The following is a 12,169-nucleotide window of genomic DNA, read 5'->3' on the forward strand; positions in this document are numbered from 1 at the left end:
GCAAATCAACAAAATCACAAAGATTATACCATCACATGTCCAATAGGGTTCGAATCTCCATTCTTCCTATCTCCATTGATCTTGCTTGATATATTTGCTCTCATATTTTATGTGTGCACAAGAGCTCAACAAAGAACGGAAATGTGGTTGCAAGTAGGCTTGATCGCATATGAAAGTTTGAAAGTGTAGTTGAGGGTTGATAATGAAGGAAGCATCTCCTTATATAGAAGACACTATAAGAAATTGAGGGATAAGATTAAGATGTGTAAAAGATAAATGGTTGGCTAAGATTAGAGGGTAGGTAGAAGAAATAAGAAAATAATAAGAGGGCAGGTAGTATAGGAATTAAGAGATGAATGACATGTGTCATGGGTAGAAAAGGCTAATGAATTAATTAAATAAATAAAGATTTATTTAATCAGTAGAGGAAATGGGATCAATTAAATAAATAAAAGTATTTATTTAATTTAAGAAAATGACAATTTAAATAAATAAAAGTATTTATTTAAATGAGGAAAAAGGATAGAAGAGTATAAATGAATGAATTAAATAAATAAAGATTTATTTAATTAATAGAAGACTTAGGATAAAATAATTAAATAAATAAAAATATTTATTTAATTAGATAGGACAATTTTAGGTGTCTACACTAACAATAACCATACAATTATAACCTTAAACCTAACTGTAACCCAAATCCTAAACTAAACCTAATCCTAACAATGATGTAAACCCTAACTATCATCGTAATCTTAATCCTAATCCTAAACCCTATCCCAAACCATAACCCTAACCCTAACCCTAACCATGATTTGAACCCTAAACCTAACCATAATCCTAGGCCCTACCCTATCCATAATCCTAACAATAACCCTAATCATGGTGTAAATCCTAACCATAATGCTAATCCTAGAAACCTAACCCTAACCATGGTACAAATACTAACATTAATCCTAACACTAATCTTTAACCCTAACCCTAACAATGATGTAAACAATAACCCTAACTATAATACCAACGTTAACCCTAACCCTAACCCTAACCATGATGTAAACCACACCTTTACCATAGTCCTAACTACAACTCTAAACCATTACCCTAATAATAGCCCTAACCTAGCCTAATCATACACCAAAACCCTAAACCTAAAAATAGGGAATGACTCTACAACCCTTAGGATGCACCAATCATCTATTACAATGTATTAATAATATATGAAGAGTGTTAATATCTTGGTGCATCCTAAGGGCTTGATAGCTATTTCCCTAAAAATAACCCTAAACCTAATCCTAACCATGATGTATACCCTAACCCTATCCATAATTCTAACCATGATGTAAACCCTAATCCTAACCATGTTGTAAACCCTAACCCTAACAATAACCATAACCATAATTACAACCTTAAACTTAACTATAATTGAAACCCTAAACCCTAGCCCAAGCAATAACCCTAACCCTGACCATAACCATGATATAAACACTAATATTAATCCTAACACTAACCCTAACCCTATCCGTGATGTAAACCCGAACCTAGCCATAATCCTAACCATAATTGTACACTATGCCTAACCATAAACCTAACCCTAACTCCAACACCAACCATGATGTAAACCATAACCCTAACCATAACTCTAGACCTTAACCCTAACCTAACCATAACCATAAACCCTAACGCTAACAATAATCCTTATCCCTAATCATAAAACCCAATCCTAAATGTTACCCTAACCCTAACCATAACTTGAAACCTATCCCTAATCCTAAGAGTAAATCCTATCCATAATTCTAATTCTAACCTTAAACCCTAACCTTAATCTTAAACCCTAACTCCAACCATAATCCTCACCCTAACCCTAAGTATGATTTAAATCCTAACCATAAGCCTAAACCTAACCCTAACCACGATGTTAATCATGACCCTAACCCTAACCCTAACCTTAACCCTAACCCTAACTATGATGTAAATCCTAACCCTATCCATAATCCTAACTTTGACCCTAACCATAATCCTAAACCTAATCTTAACCCCAAACCATAACCATAACCATAACACTGACCTAACCATAATCATAAACCCCAACCATAACAATAATCCTTCCCTGAACTTAACCCTAACCCAAATTGAACTTGAATCCTATTCCTAACCTTAATCTAGGCGAAACCCTGATTCTAATTGAAATTTAATACTAATTCAACCCTAACCTTAATATAATTGAATCATAACCCTAATTCTAATCCTAACCTTAATATAATTGAATCATAACCCTAATTCTAATCCTAACCTTGATGTAGACCCTAAACGTAATTGTAACCCTTACACTATACCCTAATCATAAACTTAACCTTAACGCTAAACCCTAACCCTAACCATAATCATAAACCCTAACCCTAACCATAATCCTAAACCAAAACCAAACCCTAACCATGATATACACACTAACCATTATCATAATCCTAACCTTAAACCCTAACCCTAACCATGATGTAAACCTTAACCCTGACCATAATACTAACCTTAACTTTGATCTAAAACATAACCATAAACCAAATCCTAATCCTAACCATACCCCCAGTTATAATTCTAACTCTAACCCTAACTGTAATTATGCTCACCCTAACCTTACTTTGATGTAAACCCTAAACATAATTGGAACACTAACACTAAATTCTAACCCTAACCATAAATTTAACCCTAATATTAAACCGTAATCATAACCCTAATGCTAACCATAATCCTAAACCAAAACCAAACCCTAACGTTGATGCTAACCCTAACCATTATCATAACCCTAACCCGAACCATGATGTAAACATTATCCCCGACCATAACACTAACCTTAACCCTAACACTAACCATAACCATAATACTTGCCATTAAATAAAGTTTAATGTATCTTAAATTTTAGTATTTTTTTTAATCTTGCAACACATATATATTATTGAAAACAGTCTAAATAGATTTATAAAATTTCATATATGCCACTGCGACTAGCATATATACCTTAAATTACCTTAAATTTTAATTTAATCTATATAAAATACGCAGAGAGATATCCTTCTTGAGGCACATATTTTTAATCAATTTTATATCCTAAAGTCAAATAGGCGCCTCGAGAAGGATATCTCTTGGTGTATTTTATATAGATTAAATTAAAATTTAAGATATATATGCTAGTTTTTAATTGTGTTTAACAATCTTAAATTAAATTTTAAGATATATATGCTAGTTTTTAAGATATATATGCTAGTTTTTAACCGTGTTTAACAATCCGAAAGATTCGTAATGTGCTATGTTTTGCAGTGCGCATTTAATTTTTTTGTAGTGGTCCATTCATTCTTATTAAAATCAGAAATATAAGGCTCTCCAAGCCTCTGATTCGTCCGCAGGCTACCCGAATTCCACGCTGATAAAGACAATGAGTATTGTTTCCACGCGCAAAAGAAAATTCCAAACAACATTTTGTAAAATCCACTTACGGAACGTGTGTGACCGGAAAACTTCAGAAGCCGCTTCTTTCGTTCCTCCACAATCCCCACCATCTGTTGTTTCATTACATTTTAAGATCAATAGAAATGGAACGGCGTTCCTCACAGTAATATATAGACACTCATTCTATTTATTTCTCCTCCATTCTCAAACTATTCTATTCTATTCAATTCAATTGGCTTCTCTGTGTCTCCTGCCTCCCAGAAGTTTGCTCTACCATGGCTGCTCTTTTGTTGTTACCTTTAATGCTTTCCATATTTTTAATCAACGCTCATCCTCCTCCTCTCAATACTCTGTCTCATCATCAGCAGCAGCAGCAATTGCTCTTGCGATTCAAAGCCGCCGTTTCCATAAACGGCACTTCTCTGCCCGACTGGAGCCCCCTTCACCACTTCTGCAACTGGACTGGTGTTACTTGTCATTCTAATTCTCACTCCGTCCGTGCCATCAATTTAAACCAAATGAGTTTAGACGGCACCATCTCTCCTGTTCTGAGAAATCTCTCCTCTCTTCGATCCCTTGATCTTTCCCAAAATAACCTCACTGGTACCATTCCACCCCAACTCGGCCAACTCCCAAATCTACGGATACTCTGGCTGAACGGCAATCAATTACAAGGAACCATTTCTCCTGAACTAGGGAACCTCTCGTCTCTTCGATCCCTATATCTCTTCGATAATTTCCTTGCTGGTACCATTCCACCTCAATTCGGCCAACTCCTAAATCTACGGGCACTGTGGTTGGGCAATAACACATTACAAGGAACCATTCCACGCCAACTCGGCCAACTGCCACATCTACGGATACTTCGGCTGGGATACAATCAATTGCAAGGAACCATTCCGCCCGTTCTCTCCGCTTGCCGCAGTTTGTATTTTCTGTCACTCTTCTATAACCAACTGAATGGCAGTATTCCGCCTGAGCTGAGTCTTCTCACAAGTTTGAACATCCTCTACTTGGAATTTAACAGTCTCACGGGTACCATTCCTAGCTCTTTAGCAAACCTGTCTTCCATAGTTGAATTGAGTTTGGACGGAAATGAGCTGTACGGCCCCATTCCTAGTTCTTTAGGCAATCTGTCCACCTTGACTTATCTCACGTTGGGAGAAAACCATCTCGAAGGCTCCATTCCTCCTGAATTGGGCATGCTCACTCACCTTGAGAATCTTTCCTTTTTTGCAAATAACTTATCCGGCACCATTCCCAGCTCTTTAACAAATCTCTCAAACTTGAATTGCTTAGATTTATGTCAAAACCAGATAGGTGGACATATTCCTTGGGAAATTGGTACCAAGCTCTCCAATTTGGTATACCTTAGTTTATGGGGAAATCAGCTTAGTGGTAACATACCAAACTCCTTGGGAAATTGTTCCCGTCTCGAAGTACTTTTTTTAAATAAAAACGAACTAGGTGGTACTGTTCCAATGGAGCTGGGTAGATTGAACCTTCTTAGTCGACTTAGACTACACACCAATCAACTTGTTAGTGACAGCAGTAACACATTGGCCTTTCTCACTGCTCTCACAAACTGCTCCCACTTGCAAATAATAGATATTGGAGGTAGTCATTTCACAGGTATATTGCCCCCATCCATAGGCCAACTGTCTTCCAATCTCTATTACTTGGGTTTGCAAGACGGCATGATAAGCGGAAGCATACCACAACAGATTGTCAATCTGACAAACTTAACTTTTTTAGATTTAGGGTATAATCTTTTCAGCGGCAATATTCCATCTGGATTTAAAAGATTCCGTGAGTTAGAAAGATTGTCTTTGGGTGGGAACGAATTAGAAGGAAGCATTCCAAGTGAGATAGGTCAGTTGCAACGTCTCGGGCTCTTAGATCTTAGTTACAACCAGTTATCTGGAAAAATACCAGATTCTCTTTGTAGCTCCCAGCAGCTAAGATATCTTTATCTTCACTACAACAAGTTATCAGGGAATATCCCTGTTAGTTTGGAGGGATGTCAAAAGTTAGAGCTCCTTGATTTATCATACAATAAACTAAGGGGAAGGATACCCCGTGAAGTCATTGCTAGCCTTAAAGACCTGGCATTCTACCTCAATCTTTCATGGAATTCTCTGGAAGGGTCACTGCCAAAGGAGATGAGTAAAATTATAATGGCTCAAGCCATAGATATATCTGGAAATAAACTTAGTGGGGTCATTCCAAATTCTCTAGGAAACTGCATAGCATTAGAGAGCCTAAATCTGTCCCACAACGGCTTTGAAGGTCCAATACCAGGTTCACTCTCCACATTAAAAAAATCTCCAAGAAATGGATCTTTCTTTCAATAATTTGTCAGGGCAGATTCCAGAAGACGGATTGTTTCCAAATAGAAGTGTTGTAATATTGCTTATGAAAAACCATGGCCTATGTGGCCCAAAGAACTATTCATTGCCTCCATGCCCATATCAGACCCGAGAGAAACATTCCATGCTCAAAAAAATAGTCTTATCTGTTGTTGGGACCATTGCATTTGTATTATGCTGCTTCATTATAGGAATTCTATGGAGGCCTAAACTTTCAGATCAACTGGTCCATCCCTCGAGCTTTATTTTTCCAAGGCTTACCTATCAAAAATTTTCCTATCAAGATCTTGTCATTGCAACATCTGGATTTGATGAGTCAAACTTGCTCGGAGTGGGTAACTTTGGATCTGTCTACAAAGGCATCTCGAGGAATGGTAAGATAATTGCCATCAAAACTCTCAATTTGCAAAATGAAGAATCTCTTAAGAGTTTCAAGAGAGAGTGTGAATTCTTAGGGAGGATTCGGCACCGTAACCTCATCAAAATCGTAAGTGCATTTTCCTACCCTGACTCCAAAGGTTTGGTTCTTGAATTTGCATGTAATGGGAGCTTGGAAAAACATTTGCACCCTGACAGGGATGATGAAGGCTTTTGTAAATTGGGATTGAGTGAGTTTCTGAGCATTTCTGTAGACGTAGCTCATGGTATGGAATACTTACATCATGATTGTCCTCTACAAATTGTGCACTGTGATTTAAAACCTAGCAATGTGCTCTTGGATGCCAACATGACAGCCCTTGTCACTGATTTTGGTATATCCCGATTAACTACTTCAAATTCCATAGATTCATTGAGTTCAACGACATTTGCGCTCAAAGGATCTATTGGATATATTGCTCCAGGTAATTTTTTGAGTTTTCTTTCTATTTGCATTATCCTCTTCTTTATTAGCTTTTCAAGAATTTAATGAATAAAATTCATTGCAGAGTATGGACTGGGTGGGAGTGTTTCTACAAAGGGAGATGTTTATAGTTTCGGAGTTCTGATATTAGAGATGGTTACAAGGAAGAGGCCAAGTGATGACATGTTTGTGGGAGACATGAGCTTGCACAAGTGGGTGAGATCAGCTTTTTCAAACAGACTGGCAGAAATTGTTGATGGAGAGCTATTGAGAGATATGAATGAAAACATGGAGGACGATAAATGTCTTATTTCATTCATTAATGTTGGTTTGCTTTGCAGTAGTGAATCACCAAGAGAACGACCTTCCATGAGAGATGTAGCCAAAGCCTTGGAGAGCCTGAAGACATCTTTAATGGGAGGTGCAGCTGTTTCCAATTTAACAGCTACCATATCAGAACTCCTGGACAATACCAACCCCACAGGAACATTGCCATCTGACAGTCAAAGTTCTACATTTTAGATGTTTATAACTTCCATTATGATGTTTTAGTCCGTTATGTTTGATGCTTTCAACTTTTGTCTTCTCCCCTGTCAATTCCACCTAAGTTAAATTCTAGTTCTGTGAGCTTGTAAGTTGTTCCAATTCATGTGTTTTCATTACATTAGTTTGAGAAAGTATGATGTTGTCAATACGATGCAAACTGTGTTAATATATTGTCTTATTTACAGTACTTTCTCTCATAATGTGAAACATTGAAGAATTGTTTTCCTTTCGTTCCTGAATATTCAGTAGTCTGCAACCTCAAAAGCATGAGACCAATTTACGTCATATCAAGAATGTTTGTATTCATGACCAGAGAGAAGAAAGCATGAACAAGAATGGTTGAATAAATGATAGGCTCACGGAGCTACTTGCATAATTAATTCAAAATTTAGATCTATAATTAGATATAATTTAATTCTCTATTAAAATGGATTTCAGGTGTTAGACAGTTAAAAAGTGTTGTTTACTTCCTTTTTTGACTTAAATAGTTCCTGATTATATCTTTATTTTTATGAAAAAACCTTTTATATTTTGGTCTTTATAAAATGTCACTACTCTATTTACATTAAATTAAGAGGTTATATAATTAATATTAGTTTTAAGTTAAACATGTTTAATTTGAATATAATAATTAATTTTTTTAATTAAATAATTTTGGTATAATTAATAAAAATAAAATAATTAAACATCATAGGAAAAAGAGCGAAAATGCAGCGAAAATATTGAGTGAATTTTCCATCACAAATTCCTCTGCGGAAGGCGCCAGACTTGGCCCAACAGAAGTGGTTTTTCGAGCAAACCAAATATACGCTCTGGGTTTGCAATCTGGGAATCAAGGCTCCCCTGCCTCAGGAGCAGTTGGAATGGCAAGTGGTGAAACCTAGGAGGTCTCACAGGGCAGCTATGAAAAACTCTCTGAAGGTTGTGAATGGCAATAACCGATGCCAAGGAAATACTAAGTCAGCCATCTCCAATAGGTTTTATCAGTTGCAGAATCTTGAGGAAGGTTTCATAAAACGAGTACCCCGGGTTAGCTCTCACTCCAATAATGTTAGAAGAAGAAGAAATAATAATCACAGAAGACCGGTTGATATCCAACCTAGGGCTTTTGAGGACAAGGGCAAGATAGTTGTGATGCCTCCTAAACCCTCAACGACCAAGCCGGTTATAAATAGGAACCCTAATTCAGATGTGGCAAATATTTTAGAGATTAATGATAACTTGGTAAAGAGGATTCAACAGTCTTGTAAAGTTTTTGGGGTTTTTGCTAGATGGCAGGGTCTTGGAATTCCGTCAGAGCTTATTGCAGACTAGTTTATGTCTTCCTTCACATGGATAGTAAGTATAGCTATCTTGACAGAAGGCTTTATGTATATTGATTGCGGAAATTCAAGACATAAGGAAGAATTCTTAACAGGTAAATCTCCAACTTTCAAAGGTTTTGATTTTAGTTTTTAGATTGGCATTTGGATTTTAACCCTAACAATTTGAAAACTCTTAAGGTAGATAGACCAATTTTAATCCCTAACTTACCAGTAGAATTAATGGACACCGAAATTATTAAGAAAATAGGTAATCACTTGGGTAAATTTGTAGAGCTTAGTGATAAGAATAGGAAATACTTGAACTGTGTAATGATAATTAACATGGATATTAGTGTTAAAACTTTAAAACCTATTGAAATTAAATCAGGGATGTTGTCTTTCCTTATCTACCCTAAATTTTACAAAGGAGTTCTGGACTTAGACCTTGCTCCTGCATTGACCCCAGAATTCCCCTCTTCTCAATCTAGATCTAGCAAGAATCCTATGGTAGACATTAGTTTGAATTTGGAGCAAGGAGGGTTTGTGATTAGGGAACTTTCCTTGCCACCTAGGCAACCTGAGGAGATAGAAGAGGGGGAATTTATAGCAGACCAGAGTAGGGATGATCAATTGATCCCCTCTCTCCTTGCCCCCTTGTGGAATCTCCATTGGATAAGCCAGGTATGCCTACTAATCTAGTGATACCCTTTGTCAAGAAGGGTAATCTTTCTTCGACTTTTAAAGATGGAATGGGTAGGGAGAGGGAAGCTCTTCCTCTTTCCTCGGATCAGGCTACTAGATTGGATGATAGAAGCAACTTTAATGGTTCTCCACATCTGAAGGAAGAAGAAAATATTGTGGAAAGGGTTGATCAAGAGAAGGATCTAGCCCACAAAGAGGAAGAGGTTAACTGCACTATTAACTATCTATGTGACTCAGTTATTGAGGAAATCATGGACAAATTATTGGATGGAATAATAGATAAGGACAAACTTGAGCTTTAGAAAAAAATGCTTAGTAAGTTAATTTTAGCCCTCTCCCCCCCCTGTTGTCTCTGACATGGAGGAACTTTTTCTAGACTTAGATAACAAGGAAAATGAAACCTTAGGCATTGAACTCTGGGCAGATGATAAATATACTCTGGATTGTGCCAAGTCCTGCAAAAAGAGAGGTAGGAAATCCTTATCAGAGCTAAGAGTCAATGATGGAACAGCGGAAGGTCGGGTTAAACTCATAGACATGTTTCATGCAGGGAAGGGGAAGGTCCTTCCTAGGGCATCAAGAAAGTTGTTTCATGGAATGTTAGGGGTTTAAATGCCCCTAACAAACAGAGGTTAGTCAAGCGATGTCTATTCTCTTTTAGTCAAGAATTAGCTCTGTTACAGGAGACTAAATTAGGGAACAAAGATTTGGTCTCCTTCGGCAAGAGATTAGGCTTTAGACAGATTACAGGGGCCCCAGCCAATGGGGCCTCTGGAGGAATTGCTAAAATCTGGGATCCACGCAATATCTTTTTTTCATTTATGGAATCTCACAACAATTGGATGAGTGGGAGGCTAACTAGCCTCAAAAACAGACTAGATTTTGTCATTATTAACGTGTATAGGCCTATCCTTAATGAGGATAAAAAAAGAGTATGGGAGGAAATTGAGAATTTCACAAAAACCCTTAATCAGATATGTATCCTAGGTGGGGACTTTAATGCAACTTTTCATCATCATGAGAAGCAAGGAGGCTTAGGTATAAATGCTTGTGCTTCTCTTGACTTTGCAGATTGGATCCGTCGTAGTGGCATGAGTGAGATTAATATGGTTAAGGAAGCCTTTACTTGGAATAATTGTAGGTTAGGGTTTAGTAACATTACAGAGAAACTCGATAGATTCTTTGTTTTGGGTAGTCTCATCAACTTTCCCTATACCTTGGATGCCTCTATTCTACCTTTCTCAGGATTGGATCACTTTCCTATTCAACTTGACATTCAAGGTGAGGTTGGTCCAAAATGATGCCCTTTTAAATTCGAGAATATGTGGTTGAAGGACGATAACATTCTCGAACTTCTAAAGGAGTGGTGGAATGCGGCCAAGGTCTTTGGGTCTGGGATCTTCAAGAATGTTAACAAACATAAGATTATTAAGCAAAATCTCATTCATTGGAAAATATTTCTGACAATAAAGCCCAAGTGGAAGATGAGTTGGTAGAAGTAAATAAGAAAGTGATGAGACATGGGATGGATGAGGCCCTAAAGCTTCTGATTAAGGACCAAACTGACTTTCTTACTGCTAAATTTTCTTTAGCAGAAGTAGAAGCAACTCTTATGCAGATAAGCCCAGACAAATCCCCGGGGCCGGATGGCTTTTCGACAAGCTTCTTTCAAAAATGTTGGCCCTTCTTAGGTGTGGAAGTAACGACAACTCTGGAAGGAATGAGGAACTCAGGTAATATCCTCAAAGAAATTAATAATACTTTTTTGGTCCTTATCCCTAAAAAGGATAAACCCAAACGTTTTGATGAGTTTCGACCCATCACCTTGTGCAATACTATCTATAAACTTTTTTCTAAAACTCTAGCTAATAGGCTTCAGAAACTCCTTCCCTTGTTGATTAGTGAGGAACAGATAGGATTTGTTCTTGGAAGATCTATTTATGATGGGGTTATTATAGCTTAGGAGGCTATCCTCTCTGTCCAGAAGAACGACAATCCTAGTATGCTCTTAAATCTTGACGTTAGGAAAACATATAACAAGGTGAATTGGAGATTTCTATGAAGATGCTTAGAAGCTTTTGGATTCCCCCCTATCTGGATTAATTTGATTTTTGAATGTATCTCTACGCCTAAATTCTCAGTACTGGTTAATGGCACTCCTGAAGGATTTTTTAGTTCCTCTAAGGGTTTGAGGCAGGGAGATCCTCTATCCCCCTTTCTCTTCATCATTATGGTTGAATCCTTCGGGAGATCGATTCCTAGGGCCAGGGAGAATAGTCAGGTGACGGGAATTAGAATCACCAGCAACCTTGACCCTTTAACGCATCAACAATTTTTGGATGACACTATGCTATATGGGCTTAGTGATCTAGGTGAGGCTCAGGCTTTTAATATAATCTTGGACTCTTACTCAAAGGCTTCAAGTCAGGAAATCAATCCGGCTAAATCGGAAGTCTTCTTTTTCAACACTAAGTTTAGTATACAAAAAGACATCTGTGGCATTCTGAATTTCAATCTAGGAAGCCTCCCCTATAAGTATCTAGGCTTTCCCTTGTATAAGGGCTTTGGGTCATCTAATTTGTGGGATGGAGTAGTAGAAAAGATTAAAAGTAGGGTAGCAACCTAGAAGGGTAAGTGGCTATCCTCTGCAGGCATAGCTACTCTAGTTAAAATAGTTATGGCTGCTATGCCTATCTACCAACTTTCATGTTTCAACCTACCCCAGTCCAAAAAGGAAGTACTAAACAGACATCTAAGATCTTTCTTTTGGCAAGGGGCAGAAGAGAAGAAACGGATCTCCCTAATGGCTTGGGACAAGATTTGTATGCCTAAGTTGGCAGGGGGTATTGGGATTAAGGACATTAAGGTCCAGAGTAGGGCGTTAGGGGCCAAATTAGTATGGAGAATGTTCAGATCTCCTCATCTTAAGTGGGTCCAAATCCTCTATCATAAATATCTCCATGGTAGGGACC

The 12,169-nt window shown here is 37.5% G+C and overlaps 2 protein-coding genes across 3 annotated transcripts; both read left to right on the forward strand.

Moving 5' to 3' along the window:
- The first annotated feature begins 3,592 nt into the window (after positions 1-3,592).
- Positions 3,593-7,445, forward strand: LOC131052671 (LRR receptor-like serine/threonine-protein kinase FLS2). 2 transcript variants are annotated; one of them, XM_057987245.2, is made up of 3 exons: positions 3,593-6,291; positions 6,381-6,646; positions 6,731-7,445. In XM_057987245.2, the coding sequence occupies exon 1, from the start codon at positions 3,711-3,713 to the stop codon at positions 5,787-5,789; it is 2,079 nt and encodes a 692-aa protein (XP_057843228.2). In that variant the 5' UTR covers positions 3,593-3,710; the 3' UTR covers positions 5,790-6,291; positions 6,381-6,646; positions 6,731-7,445. The 2 variants fall into 2 exon arrangements, with proteins under 2 accessions (XP_057843228.2, XP_057843227.2); XM_057987244.2 differs by having other exon boundaries at positions 3,593-6,646.
- LOC131052703 (putative leucine-rich repeat receptor-like serine/threonine-protein kinase At2g24130) lies at positions 5,851-7,167 on the forward strand. Its single transcript, XM_057987284.1, has 2 exons — positions 5,851-6,646; positions 6,731-7,167. The coding sequence occupies exons 1-2, from the start codon at positions 5,851-5,853 to the stop codon at positions 7,165-7,167; spliced, it is 1,233 nt and encodes a 410-aa protein (XP_057843267.1).
- Positions 7,446-12,169: the final 4,724 nt, after the last annotated feature.

Source organism: Cryptomeria japonica, chromosome 5, assembly GCF_030272615.1.
Source record: "Cryptomeria japonica chromosome 5, Sugi_1.0, whole genome shotgun sequence".
Taxonomy (NCBI): Eukaryota; Viridiplantae; Streptophyta; class Pinopsida; order Cupressales; family Cupressaceae; genus Cryptomeria; species Cryptomeria japonica.